This window comes from Drosophila mauritiana, chromosome 2R (assembly GCF_004382145.1).
Source record: "Drosophila mauritiana strain mau12 chromosome 2R, ASM438214v1, whole genome shotgun sequence".
Classification (NCBI taxonomy): Eukaryota; Metazoa; Arthropoda; class Insecta; order Diptera; family Drosophilidae; genus Drosophila; species Drosophila mauritiana.
Genome location: NC_046668.1, coordinates 8,886,070 through 8,904,019, shown reverse-complemented (window position 1 = coordinate 8,904,019; position 17,950 = coordinate 8,886,070). Strand labels below are relative to the sequence as shown.

The window sequence follows — 17,950 nt, the reverse complement described above, 5'->3', positions numbered from 1 at the left end:
AGAATTAGTTTTATAAATACAAATTTGCGGCATGCAGAGTGGTTATCCTGAATGTTTCCGTTTCCGTTTCCCAGCTTTGGCAACGTCACTGACTATTTTTACACACCTGGCAACAAAAAGCGACAGAAGGCCGCACTTCTGGCGAGGTGAATGGGCCTGAACCCTCACATTTGGTATCGGTCCGAAGGGCAAAAGAGCAATATAAACAGCGTTTGTGTTCATCAATGAATGAACACTCGTAAATAAATAATTATGTGTTCAGCAACTATAGGATCGATGGAGGTCAGCCAAGGCGAAACCGAGTCGAACAATTGCGATGGATCCGAATTGCAGCCATTTTATTACCACTTTTGTGCTGAAAGCAAAGAAGCCTCCAATTTTGGGGGCTTTAAGGGGGCGGTTCAGAGAGTTCTGCTCAAAGAAAAAGTTCCAAAATCAATCAACGTGCGAAAAAGGCAATTTGCGGCTACCAGTGAGAAGCAAAGCATCAGAAGCCAGTGAACGGTTCTCGGGCTTAAAGAGTTCATTTAAACAGAACGAATACATATATACCCTAAGAAATATTTCTAAAAAGTTGTTAAGCTGTGTTTTGCAGTGCAAGCAGAACAAAAATAATGTTAAAACAGCTAAAAATAATGCTTATTTTAAAATCACTTAAAATCAAATCTAACGTAGATTTAAGCATATGGCAAAGAAATTCATAGTTTTAAAATTAACTTTATGGCCATAAATATAACAATATCTAAATAAGACTGCTCCTAAATGGACACTTGTTATTTTAAAAGTACTGCCAAAATCTACATGGCCCTGACGTCATTGAGAGTATGGTCATGCCTGAAAATTCTATTATAAATAAAGTTTCCTCGCTGCTTCCTGTGCGATGTATGGGTGTGGGTAAAAGGTGTTTTGTCTGGTCCTTGACTTTGTGTCGGTGTGTATGTGTGTGTGGGCGGTATGTGTGTTTTTTGTGTTGACAGCTTTTTTTTGTTTGTACCAACAAATGTGGCGCAAAACATGAGCAACACTTGACTTTTTGGGATTTGTCCACGTTTTCGTCCAGTTTTTCTTTCTTCTACCTGACGAAGTACACTTTTTAGCTCGCCTGTTGGTCAATGGTGCATTTAATAGCGTTCGCTTGGGCGAACTCCCGCTTTCTCGAATTTCTATATACAATGAACAATAAGGAATTTTTTCAATTTCCTGCCATAATAATTCATTGTCCTGTATACTGTAAACGTATGTGTGTGTGGGTGCGAGAGAGGAATACAGGAACACAGGAACTCTGTTAATGCTCAAATTTAATTAGCGATTGGGCCATGCATGACTGCGACTGAGACGTTTTTAAATTTAGCAATTACGTGGGCCGAAAGCAAAGGGAACCAGGTATGCAAAGGTGGGCAGAACAGATAGACCAGGAGACCAGCAGGCGCAGCCCACACAAGCGGATATCCTTTCTGGATGGAATCGAAACGAAACAGAACCGAATCGGGCCAAGCCAAGTGGAAGTGAAGGATACTGCGGACCGACCGACTGACTGACGGAATGCTACGACTGATTGTCGGATTGAATCAGGATTCGGGCCAGCAGGCAAAACAATCCTGACGGCATTAAAACCGCTTACGGTGGCTTTCAATTTATGCAAATTTTAAAGGGATTTCTGGCTAGCTCTGCCATTTTGCGGCAATTGGCCTGACAGGCTGAGCAAAACAATGGGGCGCCAGCAAAATGGAAAAGTGTATATATATTCAACGCACCTGATGCGTTATTAATTTCTTCGATTTGATGGATTCGTCGACTGCGCTATTGACGAACCATAAAATACCCAAAGAGTTGTATGTTTTGTTTCTAAAGTGGGGGAAATATGCTTTAAAGAAATTGGGTCTTTACTTCAGCACTATTGTTGCATTTGGTTGGCTTTAAATAAAATGTACATGGACTTTTATATTTGTATTGTTCTTTTATTTATATGCGCGTTATTATATTTGGATATATTTAAATAAATTTTTAATACCACAAACAGGTCACTTCTCTAATATCTGATTTTTGGGATCTTAGAAACCATAATTAGTTAGAAACCCCAGCATTTTTTTGTTAGTATCTGATGACAAAATGCTGACCAACTTGAAATGTCGAAAGCCATTTTTATGGGGGAGCTTAAGGCCAGAAAACTGCTTTCGTCTTAGACAGGCTCATTAGAAAAACCGGCTGGTAATTTGATTCCCTTTTAAAAAAGTGTTTATAATTAACGGATGGAAATATAATACTTATAATCACCTTGTTAGTATTTACAATTTGTCTATTAAATTTCCATCTATGTAATTTAATTTACTGATTTAAAATCACGTCTTTTCGCACTTGAGTATCGTTCGCTGTGATTGTGTGGCGAATCACCATTATAGAAATCGGACTCTAATTTCTTGGGAAAATAAAACGAATGTTCGCAGCTCATTTGCGGCAATTGAAGGCATCGCTGGGTGGTTGAAACCTCAAAGAGTTTCAATTGTCTTCGAGTTCCTTTCACTTGAGCAATTAAAATTAAATGAAGGTTTTCGATTTCGAAAATAAGGCGAAAAGTAAAGAGAATGCATTTGGCCCAATTGCTTGGTAATGAGTGGGGGTACGAATACCTAAAAACTACATAAATATTAGCCAAGACTTGTCAGTTTAAATATACATATTTTGTGATATATATGTAGTTTTTATATATATTTTTTTTCAGGATCTATTTTTGTTTTTCTGCTACTCAATATTAGTTAATTTGTCTAAGCGTTTTTGCATTCACACACATGAATATGTGTACCTCCAATGGTGAGGCTATAAAAGTGCTACCAAAATAGCCGTGGAAAGTGAAAGCAAACAGTTGGTCAGCCAGGAAAAGTGTTCTACAGTATCGAACAGGAGGTAAGAGCTGAGAAAAAAGCAGAAAAGTAAATAGAGTAGAGTTTTCCTTCATTTTCCTTGATGTGCTCGCTGTTGTTGTCGCTGTCCACTTGTGACAAAGTGCACTGTGGAACAACGGGTTTGTTTACACTTTGGTCCCTCTTGAGGTAGGCGTTGACTGTGGGCGTGGTCGGTGTACACAGGGAGAAAAAAACATGGTATTTAAACTGGAGAACCCTCTGATGTAGGTCCTCCACTTTTGGCTCACTGCTGGCAGGTAGGACATCCTTTGGTCCATTGCTCCTACGCTGACCTCTTGACTGCCCCGTCATCTGATTTCTTTCCGCTCTCCATCTATGGCGCAATTTCCTAATGGACCACCTTTACCAGCTTTGGGTTTCAACAACAAGACACCGAAATGCATTGTCAGTCGTATTGTGCGAAACGCAAAACATTTCGAAACGGAAACAGTCCAAGGCGGAGCAGTCCGCCCTCCAGGTTGACATTTGGAAACACCACGTCCCCGGGAGAGAATCCCCCAATGCCTGACCGGGCATATCCATGGCTGACTCATACATCAATTACTGTCCAACCAAATGGCGTTCAATTAGCCCTCAAGCGGGCCTGCTACTTTCCCCAGCCAACGCCAAGATTCTTGGGCGTCCTGCTTGGAGTCTTATTCAAAATTCAACAAGGCAGGTCTCAGCGTTAGTACAGTGAGTACACGCTATGCTCTTTTACCCACTTTCAGCATAATAAAAAGTGCTCGAAAGCTTTAAAATTCAACTTTGATTCCTATTGAATCGCTGTCCATGATGTGAGCCATGAATGAATTCAGCACCAACATATTCAATGTTGTCCACCAAATGGGGCTTTTGCTGTAGCTCGGTGTATCTTTTAACCAAGTTCCAGGCACGTTTCGTCCTTGCATAATTGAGCAAGCTGGCCGGGTCTCCTTTCCATTTCTTTACTTTGGCGATTCCTTTTTATTTTGGCTTCGGTTTCTGCAACTGGCTTGGATTCGCCGAGCACGAAGCTTGGATAAATGGGTATGGTGTGTGTGGGGGTCGCAGGATTTGCGGGAAGCTTCAGTTAATTGATCCGACAGGAAATGCGCCACGTTTGGGGCCTGGACAGAATTCAAACTAAATTCTATGTGTCAATCAAAATTTGTAACCAAAAATACGCCTTCGCCGAAAGTTCCAAAAGTCGGAGGACACACATGAACAAAAACAAATATTGACAGTCACTGGGGCAAACAACAGAAATTTGGGTTGACGTTTTTGGCAATTGTCGCGATTTGCGGAAAAACTGCCACGACCCGTCAAAAAATCGAAGCGAAAATGAAAATAATAAAAACGGGAAAAACGTGAAATGTTACATAATTTATGCCCAGCAGTGCGAGAGCACCTCCTTTCCTTTATTTCGCTGTAGTATCTCAGCATCAGTATTTCAGTGGCAGGCAGTTCCTCTCGCAGGACTCGCATAAATATGCAATTTAGTTTAGGCATTCGAATATTCCCTTCGCCGAAACCGTGCCTTTCAATCTTTTGATGAGCCAGACGAGTCGGCAGCAGCTGCGTTTTCCGCATTTCCACGATTTTCACGTCCTGCGATTCACTGGCAGCCTGACACTAATGAAAAAAGCCAAATCGTGTCGAGTGCTGTGAGCTCGAAGCGATTGGGAAAATAATTTAAGCTTTCGCACCATCGGCAGTTCGTCTTCCTTGCTAAAAATAAGGTATTGCCAAAAATAAAATATTTATTTGTGCTCTAAAAACTAGAGAAGAGAAAGTAAGGTTAGAATATAATACATAGAAGTGAATACATTGATTATCAGCAAGAGATACAATTCAAATAGGATAGAATTATTTTAGCATGCTGCTGAACTTTCAGTTGTTTGGCTTTTTATACATATTTTCGTTTAATTAATATCGAATGAAAAAGGTACCTTTTTTAAGGAACATCAAATTACACAGCTTGTTAAATGCAACAAATTACCTATCCATTAGTCGATGGAAAAAAGTGTATTTCAAAACATTTATCTGCGAAAAGGCCAATAGAATAGGAATTTAAGTGGATTCTCTCTAATTTAAATCCATTCAAGTTTAAAGAGATTATGTATGTGGAGTGTAAAAATATTTTACATAAGTAGTTCAGCTGTATTGTGACTCCATTTGTGAATAAACCATGTGCTTGGTATTTTTTAATTTTTTTATTTACTCCCAACTTTTATTACATCGTGTGCCGCCTTTAATATTAAGTCAGACATGAACTCAAATATGTGTCTGCTAATGTAAACACATCTGCATTTTTCCATAATTTAAATAGACAGTAGAAGGGGAGCATAACCTACCTGTCTTCTGCCTGAAATGCAATCTCTGTTCGAAATCCCCAGAGGTGGAAAGTCCTTCTAATGCAATTCCTGTGCGAATATTTCAACGTTGCTGTCTAAAGTTCCTCATCTCACTTGACTCTTTTGGGGCTATAAATATCACAGTTACTTTTTTGTTGACATTTATATATTTTTTATATTTTTTAATGCCACGCTGTGCCAATTTATTTATATTAATGTCCCAAGTGATTGCGGTTGCCCATATCAACAGGGTCACAGCTCATGTACGCACAGTGGGGAAGGACTTTGGTCTTAGATTTGATCTGTTTGTGTTATTCGGCCTTTCCTTTTCAATTTCAATAATGCGGTTATCATAGTAGCCAAATTGGGTGTGGGTGGTAATGGAAACTTCAAATCTGCTTACGTAGGTACCAAATATCTTTTATGGGGGAAAACATAGCAATATACTGAAACTTAAAGTGTAGCATCTAGCGTTACTATAATAACTATGAAAAATGTTAGTTTGCAAACTTTAAAGGCTATTAATAAAGATGATTCGACTATCAGATACCCGTTAATCGGTTAATCGGTTAAGTTTTGACTAAACATATCCTCTAAGTAAAGTTTGATTACTTCTTCAAAATGCTTGCTAAGTTATTCAAAGTTGTGTTCTACTTTTGCGAAGGGTATCGTTTAGTTGTTTATAATCTGCCTGACAACAGTATTGTGGGCTATTCTTTTTGCATCTCTTGGCCTGTTTGTGAGCGATGTCTTGTCTCTGCTGGTCATCTCTGGTCGCTTTCTATTTATTCAGAAAGCAGTTGAAATACTTTCACTATCTTTCTGTCTGTTCGACCGGCTCTTTTTGTTGGGCATTTTTCCTTTTCTTCTCAATTGTTTGGAGCTGACAGACGGCAAACCGCAAACGAAAAGATAGGCCCAGGCATTGCCATTCTTTCTTCTTTTGGCTAAGAGCGTCCTGTATTGCCCAGGAATGTGGCATGTAAATTCGTTTTGACATTTTAATTACGCTGGCAAGAAGAGCGGGCCGTGTAAGTGCGTACGTGCTAACTGGGCTGACACACTAATGCATTCCGGCAAGATTAAGCAATCAGAGGGCTCTTGAACTCTGGCATAATTGGAACAACCTGACAAGCGAGCTGCCATCGCAGGAGGTGGCTAAAACACTCAATTTGGCCCATCAGCTAGTGCCTCGATGGCCTGGTTCACTTTCTCCCACCACTTTCACATTTTCGCACTTGACTCTCATTTAGCGGCGAAACAAGTTACCCGCCAAAGTTCCTGCTTTCTTCGCCCCATCTCAGCATTCTAATTTACTTTTATATTATGTTGTGTTGATTGCGTTGCCAGGCCGTGCGGATCCATTACAGGATGTGTTGGTCTCCTGCCATTGCTGGTGCTGCCTTCGTTTGGCCCTTATCACAATGATTTGGCTGCCAACGACAAATTGCCGGAAATTGACAACAAATTTCCAGCCCACACACGCACTTGTGTATATGAGCACATAAGATGCCCACTTGCTAACACTCGGGTGCAGTGTTTGCTGAGGTTTCCCTTGGCCTGCTCCTTGGCATAGCAATGGGAACATTTGGGCTCCACATATTGACCGGAATGTGTAATCCAGTCGGGGACATCTTTGAGCTCTGGCAAACCCTTTGAAAGTTTTTCGTTAGACCCAAACAGCCTGTAATGCAAACTATTTCAAATATGAATTGGCCCTAATGAAATTTGGTGAAAAGGTCTTAACGTGTCATTTTGCGCTTTCACCGAAGCAATAGAGCTTAATGTAGTTTACACTTCTTGCTTGAAGGGAAATTTAGTTAACCAATTTAAAGCTATAATATTTAGGCAACATATCCTTGAGTAGATGCAGCCTTTCAACGAAATTAAATTTAAGACACACTTTTAAAAATTTAATTAAGCGAGTCTGTGAGTCTCTTATAATCGAAATTAATCTTGCAATAGATTTCAATGATTCTTCTTTAAGCCCTAATAGGTTTTCAAATGTTCATCCCAACGCGTATCCTTTCACCAATTTTTAAAGCAGGATTATACTGAATATTAATGCGGATTCTAATGCATTTTCGATAGTAAGCTGGCTGCAGTAGAAGTTTGGGGATTTGCATATAGAATGAAGGATTCCAGAGCACCCTGGACACCCACATCCAACCACTCAACCGCTGTCAGTTGCACTTTTGTTTTAGTCCATAGACCTTGGTTTATGTGTACATATACATATGTATATTTGTGGCGGGTCGCATAGAATTCGGGTTCATCAATCACTTATGGAAATCAATACGCTTTCCATTATACGCAAAAGTAAGTGGGGGAGAACCTATTGTATTTTGATGTTTTTGAATTCCCAAATGAATTGATGGCGGTTCGGTTGCTCCTGCACCTCATTTCGCCTTCTGGTTCTTTTAGTATGATTGGAAGTTTTTAAATGCAGGCATATCTACGTTTATTTAGCCACTATAAGTGGTTAGTTGAAACGTGCCTGAAATATAAAAAATAGTGTAAAACGCCTCGGGGACCTGTCTTTCCTTTTAATTTAGGATCCTTAACAGTTTTTACTTCAACAGAACATGGTCAGGTAGTTTCACAGCTTTTCCCACAGATGGCGCTTTGTCGCTCTTCCGTTCCCCTTTTTGTTTTGTAGACTTTTCTCTTGCTCTTCCATCTGACGTCATGAGGCCGCAGCTGACGTCACAGAAAAGCTTCAATGTTTACACGCAACGGAACGGATATCCTCGTGTTCCAATTCCGCACGTGTCTTTGGCGCCAAATTGTTGCGGGAGCTAAAATTCTGATTCTCAGTGCCGGAGAGGAGCACCCTTGCTCTTACGCTTCTTTGTTTCTTATATAACACGTGTTTAGCCAGCAATTGAGGCCCACTAAGTAATTTTCATACACCGGCGAAAACAGGGAGGGATTTTAATAGTATTCGTCTAAAATAAACGGGTTAGAATAATAGTGCTATATTCAGAAGGCAAGGTCAAAGTGAAGCACATATATAAGATTTGAATATGATATGATCTTATTTTTACAAAGATATATTAAATATTATTATATTTATCTTTGGTGGATATTACTTACTTCTTCAGACATATTATGTTACTTACTAATCTCTTACATTCCATTGACGATATTTTATTACAGACTTTTTTTAAGTGAGATCACAGTTTGATTTAAATAGTGATTTTTTTATCTAAGGAATTTGACAATACTATATTTAGATTTTACCAGCTGACAACTCTAGTTAACTGCGTGCAGCATTCACAGCCGCTTAAGAGAGCTGACATGCAGAAGAGCACCGATGAAGAGCGGGCTCGAAGGACCAAGACACAGATGCACGCACACAGGCACGCCTGGTGGGTCGTCCTGCTCCTGGTGGTGCGTGACTTTGGACGCTTGCTGGAGCCAGTTACGAAAAGATTGGTAGCAGTGCCTCAGTTCGTTTGTGCTGCCAGTTGGATGCAGAACGCCTCGACGACCAATTGAGCCATATATCCCCGGAATCGAGCTGAATATATGCGGTATGGTGTGCGCGACTGTCACCTTCGCGAATTAATCAGAGTGTATTTGAACGGCATTATCTTGCTCGCGTTTGTGGTGGGCCAAACGAGGCCATCGCCCACTTGCTGCCGGATTTGTTGTGTTAATTAGTGGAAAATGTCAGGCCAAAAAAGGAAATATATAATATAAAACGAAGGCTGGGCTGCAGAGAGTGAAAGTTATTGTGTGTCCTTGGGCTCGTTTGGAAAGTAATGATAATATATAGCGAAAATACGTCGAAAAACAGTAAAAAATGTGAGAGTTTAAAACTGTGCGGAAAGTCAAGAATTCCTTCAAGTGCGTGGCTGCAAACGAGGACTTTTTAGCACACTTTCGTGCGCAGCGTTTGAAGTTACTACTTTTTTTTCGCCCAAAATCGATCCGCCCCGTTGTCCCTTGGCATTGTTTACCGAGCGCAGCGAATTATTTTCAAGTGAACATTTTTATTTTTACATATGCTGTCGTGTTTGCTTATGTGAAAGGCCCCTGCAGGTATTTCGCTGTTGTATGTTGCCTCCGAATCGCCTTGACACATTTCGTTTTGGCCATTGCAACTAGCTTCATGCCACCACGGCTCATGGGATGCTGCAGTTTATTTTGCTTATCTGGCGCTCACCCGACAATATTTCTTGCCACACCCACCCGCACACAGATTGTTGTCAGTTCGTGGCTGAAATTTTCAATTAGGTTTTATGACACATTCCGTCCGCTGCCATCGATGCAGTCGACCCTCAGCAGGCTGCTTTGTATATTGCGCTCCGCCCATTTAGGGGAAATTGGCCAAGCAGTGCTAATTTGCATACCAATTAAGTTTATTATATATTTACTTTAACTTTCATCAAGCCACTCGGCGATGTGCAGCCCCTATTTTGTGGCTTGTTTTGGTAAATGGGAGTAAGCGGAGGCAAAGTTAATTAGGTTGCCAAAGGTCTCGGCAGTGTCAGAACTAGATAGTTTTTTCAACAAAATGGATAAATTTATTCTTAAAGTTTTATTGTTTGCATAATTAAGATTTATCTATGCTCAACAAGGCGAAATCTCGTAATACTATTCTTTTGCAAGCTATTAAAAACCAGCAAGTTTAAAAAGAAATAGATTGTGTAAAGTTTCAAAACATGGTTTGAATAATATCGCAAATATTTGCAAATTTATTTGGTAAAAGTTAAATGTATTTTCGTATTATGTCCAGCTTCAAATAAATTACTGATTGTTTAGCTTAGTGTACGGAAATCAAAACAATTTTTAAATAATAAGGGGAATTATCATGATATATGGAAACATCAAACAAAGATTTCCATTTATTTGTTCTTTGATTTCATTTTGCCTAAAAAGTAAAATCAAATTATATTTTAATGCACTTTCAAACTTATTTATGTTTCCGACAACAAAGTCAGCTCCAGTCATAAATAATGAAGCATTTTCTCTTGGCGAATAAAATAAATGGCAAACGGAATAAGGGGAAAGTGTAACGATATCGAAAACCCACAAAACCTAAAATAATAATAAACATAAAAGTAACATAAAAAACAAACCTATATTGGCTTAACCGAAGGCAAGAAGGACATAAATGGGAGGGTCGTAAAAGTCCTTTAAGGCGAGCGGCACACATGGCGTATGAGTAATATTTTGCATTTAATTCCCTACTCATTTTCCAGAGGCTGCAGGAGTAAACGGAAAATTAGAAAGATGAGGAAAACAGAAGGGCGGCCAGTTCAGTGACTGGGTAAGCTGGGAAAATACCTTAAAAAGCTAAAAGTGAAAGCTTAACCAAATTGAGAAAAACCACCAAAAAAGCCAGCAACGAGGGGAGTGCGGCGAAAACTTTTGTGGCTACGTGGCTGAGACCTTTGGACCTTTGGATAGCTCCCAGTGGGCGGGGATGACACAGGATGTAACAGGCTAGGCTAATCCCTGGCTAACGCCGCATCGCCAGTGGAAAGGGCGATTTTGGCCAGAGGCTGGCAAAAGGCCGAGTTAATCTACGGGTAGGCCAAACAGCAAAAAAAAAAAAGCAGAAGGTCGGGTAGGTTGAAATATCTGGCATAGAACTTTTACACACTTCTTCTATGAAATATATATGCGCAAATCATTCGACCGTCTCTATGCAGCCATTCCCATGCATTCCAAATGAACAACTTTGAAACTCAAACATAGGCTCCCCAATTTATAGACAAAGTATCTGTATTCCCATCAGGAACTGCAGTTAGGCAAATTTATAGCGTTTGCGCCTTCTGAGATTAATTATAGTTGGCCAATTGCCACTTGTTGTCCTAAGGATGATTTTGTCATGCTCTCATTTAGATTGATTACTTTTTCATTCACTTGGAACTCTGTGAATCCCTCAGTGGATGACATTGCCAGGCTCCACTCGTATAATTGACTAATGAGCCAAAGTTCAGGGTTCAGCAAATGTTTTTGTGCTATTTGGTGACATTTTGGCATTGTCGGAATTACGGATATTAAATGAAAACTGGGCTTGTTTGTGATAGATCAAAGCAACCGATTGCTAATTCCATTTGCCTAACAGATTTTTAAAACGAATATTAATGCTGATTTGAATGCATAATTTTCTGGCACATATTAAATTTAAAGCACTTTATTAGTTATTCATAACTAATTTGATTAAATTTTTTGGTTTTGCATTGCATTGGTCATTTGTTGTTCTTTGTTTATATTTATTTTACCTTATTCTGCACACACTTTTAAATGATTTTTTTTCGTTTTCTTTTGGGTTCCGGGGCAAAATTTGTCTCAAACAAATAAAATCGTATAATCCAATCTCTCTCTGGTAAAACATTTCAACTTTTGCCTCAACTTCTGCCCCAAGCATTTGCGGTTGACATTTGTTGTGGGTCCCCCAAAACATCTAATGCTTATTTTTATCTGATAAGTGATGACGGTTGTGGCAGAAAAAAATTGCTTGAGTGTCCAGACTGACTCAATTCCTGGTTGTTTGTTTGGCTAAATGTATAACACAGACAACTTATCACGCTGTATTAACCCATACTGTATGTCCTCCGATTTTCCCTTGGAATCTGGAGCCACGCCCACTCAGCAGGCGCACAGTTTGTTTATACATTATTTGCCTGGAATGTTTGGCAGATATTTCATCGTCGACTCCATCCAACATTTCTCAGATTTTTTTTTTGGCAGGATAGTGATTTCTGCTGCCATTTTCTACTCCCATTATTTGTCAATAATTCTTTTAGTTTTAGGAGAAAAATTGAATTCAGCTTTAATGTTAAAGAATTTAAATAATCTATGAAAGTAAAAGATAATTTTGGTTATAAACTTTAATATAAAAAATGTGCATATACTTGTAAAAGTGATTTAGGAAAATTGGATTCCGCTTTAATATTAAGGAATTTAAATTATCTATGAACGTGAAAGTCAGTTTCGGTTAGCAACTTTAGTATACAAATGTGCATCTAGTTGTGAAAGTTATTTCTTAACTTTCCCTTCTGCTGGTCAAAAGTTTTGCCTTGAATGTGCAATAACAATGTGCACATGGATGCTAAACCAAACGTTAAGTTTTTGATAGAGAATATCTACTTGAATCGGCGAACAAACTTGTTTGACTTGCTAATTCAAACCTTTTTTTTTAGGCAGGTGTGAAAACGACGCGAATATGTGGTTCTTGGATAACTTTTCTCCTCATATCGAGATGCAAACAGAGAAGATGGCATGGCAAAGTGGAAATAAAAATTCAATTTCCCGACCGCAAAAAGTTTAACTTTTCTCAGCAGCCACAAATCAATTTCAACTTGGCTGGGAAAAGCGCATTAAAAGGGAAAATGGGAAAGGAAAAGGGAAAAACAAAACTCTTTCATGGATGTTGGCCAAGAATTAGGGAAAAGTGTTATACCATTCTAGAGATTGAGAGCAAAATGAATTGCAATGCAAAGAAAATGGGTGAAAAGCTGGCTGATGAAAGAGATTAAAGCAGCTTTGTGATAGCAAAAAGTTTCCAGCAAGCAGTAATCTTTCTTTAGTTTTAAAGGCTGACTATGTTTGTATCTGATTTTAATATTTAAGGCGATAACGATACAAAGTCCACACAAAGTCTTTAAAAAATAATAAAGTTATTAGACTCAAAAAAATGTTCGCATAAATACTTAATAAACTAGCCATGCAAGCCTTTTGTACATCTAGTGACCTTTCTTCCTGAACCATTTGAATGGGGGAAAAGGTCACGCTTTGTGCCAGAATTGGGTTCAAAGCGCTGCTGATGAGGGTAAGATACTGCTGACAACTTTTGACCAGCTCCTTAGGAGGGGATACTCATTTCACATGCAAATGGTGGGTATGGGACTCAGAAAACGAGCAGATCACACAGAAGCGTTTTGATGGGCTTACGTTGGATGTCAAGCTAGAATAAAACGCTCTTGAAAAGCGGATTCACCTTGGCTTTAAGCGAGTTTCCCTACAAGGAGTTTCTTGACTGGTTGCGCACATGTCGACATATATTATGTGCTCATTTCGGGGGCTTGCTTTGTTTTCCCCCCCATTTAATTTATGGCCAACACATGGTAGGCCAACACATTTTTTATTGTGTCCCCTTGCCAATCAGGCTCCCACTAACAATTCCCGCATGTTTACAGAACTTCTGTTTGTCAGCCATTTTGAAAGACATTTCCTATTCGGCAACGACAATAAGTGTTCTCTGTGGTGATATAAAGAGGAAGGAACTATTGTCATATGTTTCACTTTTCCAGGAAAAATCCGGCCTTTTTTCCTGCTATCCGGACTCGGGGTGAGAAAGTTCATTAATTGATAAGGAGGCAACTTTGCTCATGTGCGTCGAATTTTAGACAGGGGAATTGTTCTGGGGCCACAGTCAGCTAATAAAGGCCAAAGTCTATTTCCAGAATTATATTATGTATGTACATATTGATAGGCATGTAAGGATATAAAGGTCCTCAGATATAAGAAGTACGGACCATAATGTTTAAAAAAAGGTTAAAGTTTTACAAGTCTTGAGTCAAATTGTAAAAAGGCGGCTTTAAAGGACCACCAAACGAACATATATATCATGATAATTATAATCTAAAAAAAATATCCAAAATTGATTTTTTCGCTTTCGGTACTTCTGAATTCAAATATTTTCTTTTCCTAGATTGGGTGTATTTTTCACATTTTTATTTGTTTCGGGCTTGGCTGGCACCCAAAAAATATGCTATGTAAAATACGTTTGTAGTCATGACCTTGCAAATGTCGCCAAAATAATTTGGTCCCAAAAATCCGGTCCACTCAATATCGTTTGACTTTGGGACATTTAATGTCTTGGTTCTGCTAAACTTTGGCTGGCAAATCGCGTGCAACACTTGAGTTTTTGTTAAGAGGAAGTGGGCGTGGCTCCAGTTTAGCACTCTTTACATTTGTTAATTGCGGCACTTAGTTGGCCAAGTTATGGTTGAGCATGCAAATGACCTTGGCGAGCTTTTCAACACACTTTGGCCAAGAAATTCTCTAAATAATTGTTGGGCACAAAACATAAAACTCAAGTAGCCGAAAAGAGCACAATAAAATGTTTCTTTATAAAGCATAACGAGGGAGCAGAGTTAATTTTGCAGTAAAAGAAAAGGGACCGACAAATGGGAGTGTCCTTAAAAAAGGCGCTAGAATTTTCAATTTTGTTCACTTCTCGTCTACGTCATCTGGCCAAACTGCAGCTTTTTGTTTTGGGGTGTGCGTGGGTGTGTCTCCTTTTGAAATTTATTTTTCATTATGCTGATGAGCAGCGCTGTTCGCCACGCCCCGGGCTCATTTCAGTTTGAAAAGGGTCTGTTAACTAACTTATTTTAGGAGAACATAACTTGATTAATTAATAAAATGAAACATGGAAAGTTTGGTAAAAAGCAAGGCGCATTCCCTTTCTTCAGTGCCACAAGATTAATTAAATAAATTAAAGCATTTAGACAGAGTTTTGGTTAATTTATATATGTATAAAGGAGTTATTTCTTATTTGTTATTAAGTTATTTGTTTATAAAAGGTTTTTTGTTTATTTGTTCATAAAAGGTTATATATTATATAATTATAGCAATACATCAATTATTATTAGAGTAAAATATGCATATGCATAAAATTGGGAGAGCTTTTTCGTATTCATTAAGATAATTTTCGCATAAAAATATAATTTTTAACATTTTTGGTAACCATAATTATGTATAGGCTTGTTGTAGGGATTTCCGAAAGCGACTTAGAGATTTTCCTGGGTTTTGATTGATTGAATAGCTGGCTGATTGATCGTCGTGGTATTTGAACCCTAAACTTTGCAAATTTTTGCGTGCTGCAAGTCGGCTGCAGTCAATTAACCAGCCGACGAGTGTGAGACAGTGGAGAGGTCACGGGGTCATTCTTCATTTATCAATGTCACTTAGTTGCAGAATATAGCGATGTGGCTAAAGACGAGAGCGGGATCGAACGACGGAGAGAGACAGCCAATTGTTTGGGCTGATTGTGCTTAATGAAGTGTCGGATATGTCATGAGCCCAGACAATAAACAAGCCTTCGCAGTCCGCAGACCGTGCTCGGTGCAGATGCATCTGTGAGATACGAAACATGACCGGGAAATGTGAAAAGTGAAAAGCAGTCACAGCTAGCCGCGAGTGTGAGAACCCAGCTAAATTATGTAGACCTGGTCAGAACCGGTGACCTGGTCAGAATCGTACACATATCCCGAATCGCCCCCCGTGCCGAAGGACATGAGCCAGAACCTCCAAGTGAGCTACACCGCTGTGGCCATGTCGGACGATAATCAAACCTGCAGCTACTCGATGCCCTCGGTGGCGTCGCCCAGCCTCAATCACCGCCTGCAGCGCAATGTCAACTTCAACGAGGACCTCAACGACCTGGCCGGCTACCCCCCGCAGCAGCTGCCCACCGCCCCGGCGGTCCGGCGCTTCTCCAAGTCCATTTTCCAGCGACCGCGTTCCATGTCCGTTTGGAGTGACATCAGTCGCAGCAGTATGCGTCTGGATGAAAGGTGAGTGACGGCTCGAATTGGGTTTGGTTTTAGGGTTTCTGGGTCTCGGATCGGGGTTCCGTGGTTGTCGCATTTCGTACGCTGGGAAAAATTATCTCTCCCAAAAGGTATACATATCCGTGTTCCCATCAGCAAAACATATACAACTTATTACATTTTTACCAAGAATTCCCGTCACTAATAATATATATCATTCCCGATTTAATAATAAGATATATTTCTTAACTAAAATATTATTGCATTTTGAAAAGGTCTTTTTACCAGTATAGCACCTAGTCTAATTAGGGGCAGGATTAATCAAATTGTTAAGACACTTATACTAACTCACAAGATTTTATGTATGAATGTACAGATTTCATAGCAATAGTTTCTAGAAATCTGAGTGATGGTTTTTTTTTTTTTAAAGTTAAGGATTATGACTATTGTTATTTTTGCATCTTGGTTTTCTCGATTTAATATGCAAATGTTTTTTCTGTGTGAACAGGCAGTTCCAAGGCGATTTGTACCATGTGGTTTGTTATTCAGTTGGTTGGCCTTCCTCCAAGCGAATTTATGTGTTTTTTTGTATTCTTAGGCTGATTGCGTGCGTTGAAATATACATAAATATTTGCTTTTATCCGTATAAAGGCCTGACAAAGGAGAATATCCCCTAAGCGATTTAATTTTTTTTTGTGGGTACGTGACACACAAGAAAGTGTTATAAGCCCCATCTGATTACAGCTAATCTATCAAGGACGAAAAATCCATTCAAAGTTGGCATTGATTTTATGAGACATTATACACATTTGTTCACCTTAACTTTATGCTATGAAAAGTTAGCAAATAAGCAAATAAGAGAAATTACAAATTGGATGCATATTTCTGTTATTTAAAGCGAATCCTTGCGCTCAAAAACTACCAGAGAATGCATAATTATAGTCATATAAAACTATATCTAATTTTTTTATAAATCAAGCATGTTCCTCTATTGGAATTTCTTGTGTAAATTGTCATTATATTTGCACATAATCGAATTCTACTTTCACTGCTTGCCATTTAAGCGACAGATGAGTTTTTTATTATCACCGATTTACGCATATTAAATCTTTCTATTCGAAGCCTGCACATTTCATCTAAACACACAATTTATGCATAATTGTTTTCCATAAATCTGGTAAATATGCGCAAATTAAATCTGAACACCACCATGTGCTGCAGCCATTAAATTTGCTCTTGAATGTCTGGGAAAAGCTTGAATCAACTTTGACACCCGCGCAGAATCGCTTTTGCTTGGAAGAACCGCCTCGAGGTCAATTTAATTTTGTTTCAGCACTTTGACTTTTATTATCCTGTTATCCAGTGCTGTCTGTGATTATTGTATGCCCGCCCAAAGCGGCTTTAATGGGATTTGGATATGGCAGCGGAGGGATCCAGACTACTACCAAGTGCTAATTTGAAATAGATGAGTGGAGATAACTATGTGAACAATATGGTCACACATAGGACTTTTCTATCTTTATAGACATAAACTATCATCCAGGCCGATTCAACAATTGTTTGAGTTTTGTGGCCAGCGTGTTTGTAATGCAAGTGGCTTGAGTTCGCTCAACAGGATGTGGCACGTAGCTGCCAGCCGGAAACTTGGCTCACAAAAATTTTGAATGAAATATGAGTGGCACAGTGCGGTGGGTGGCCGCTCGAGTCATTCAGGGACCTACAAGCCAGCAGGCTCGTGAGTTTGCTGTGCAAACTTTTGTGGCTTTCGCCTGCAGCTCAGCCAATTTACGTCGACAGCCTGTGCATGCCAATTAGTGCAAATAACTCAATTATGCTCGGTGCTGCCTTCATTTCGGTGTGTAGAGATATCGACACCTCATTGATTGCTGATTACACCAATGGGTAGTAGCTTGTCAGCTCCTGACTGGGTGCATACCCCACTCCGTGGAAAAACCATTAATTAAGCCCGGTCTCGCAATGGATTCAACCCTCTGTTAATGTGCGAGCGCGTAATTGAAATGAATGATTATCACCGGGCTAAAGTAAAATGGGATAGTGGTATACTAGACAGGACTTAACGTCGCTTTAATGGCTCTCCGTGGCTGAGATCTCAACTATCCGCAGCGTCTGGCCAAGTCTCTTATGTACCGTTTAAGCCATTTTATTGCCATAAGCTCACAAAGCTTTACCTCTTCAC

At 39.4% G+C, this 17,950-nt stretch overlaps 1 protein-coding gene across 3 annotated transcripts in view; it reads left to right on the top strand.

Annotated features, from left to right (window-relative positions):
- LOC117136100 (potassium channel subfamily T member 2) overlaps nucleotides 1–17,950 on the top strand; it is a 95,333-nt gene that overhangs the window by 8,219 nt on the left and 69,164 nt on the right. The window contains exons 1-2 of one of the 3 annotated variants that reach the window (XM_033296794.1): nucleotides 8,727–8,772; nucleotides 15,173–15,777. The exons of the other annotated variants lie outside the window; for them this stretch is intronic. Of the exons in view, the coding sequence (XP_033152685.1) occupies nucleotides 15,497–15,777 (281 nt within the window). The 5' untranslated portion in view covers nucleotides 8,727–8,772; nucleotides 15,173–15,496. Of the gene's footprint in view, nucleotides 1–8,726; nucleotides 8,773–15,172; nucleotides 15,778–17,950 lie in introns of those variants that run through there. 3 annotated transcript variants of the gene reach the window in all.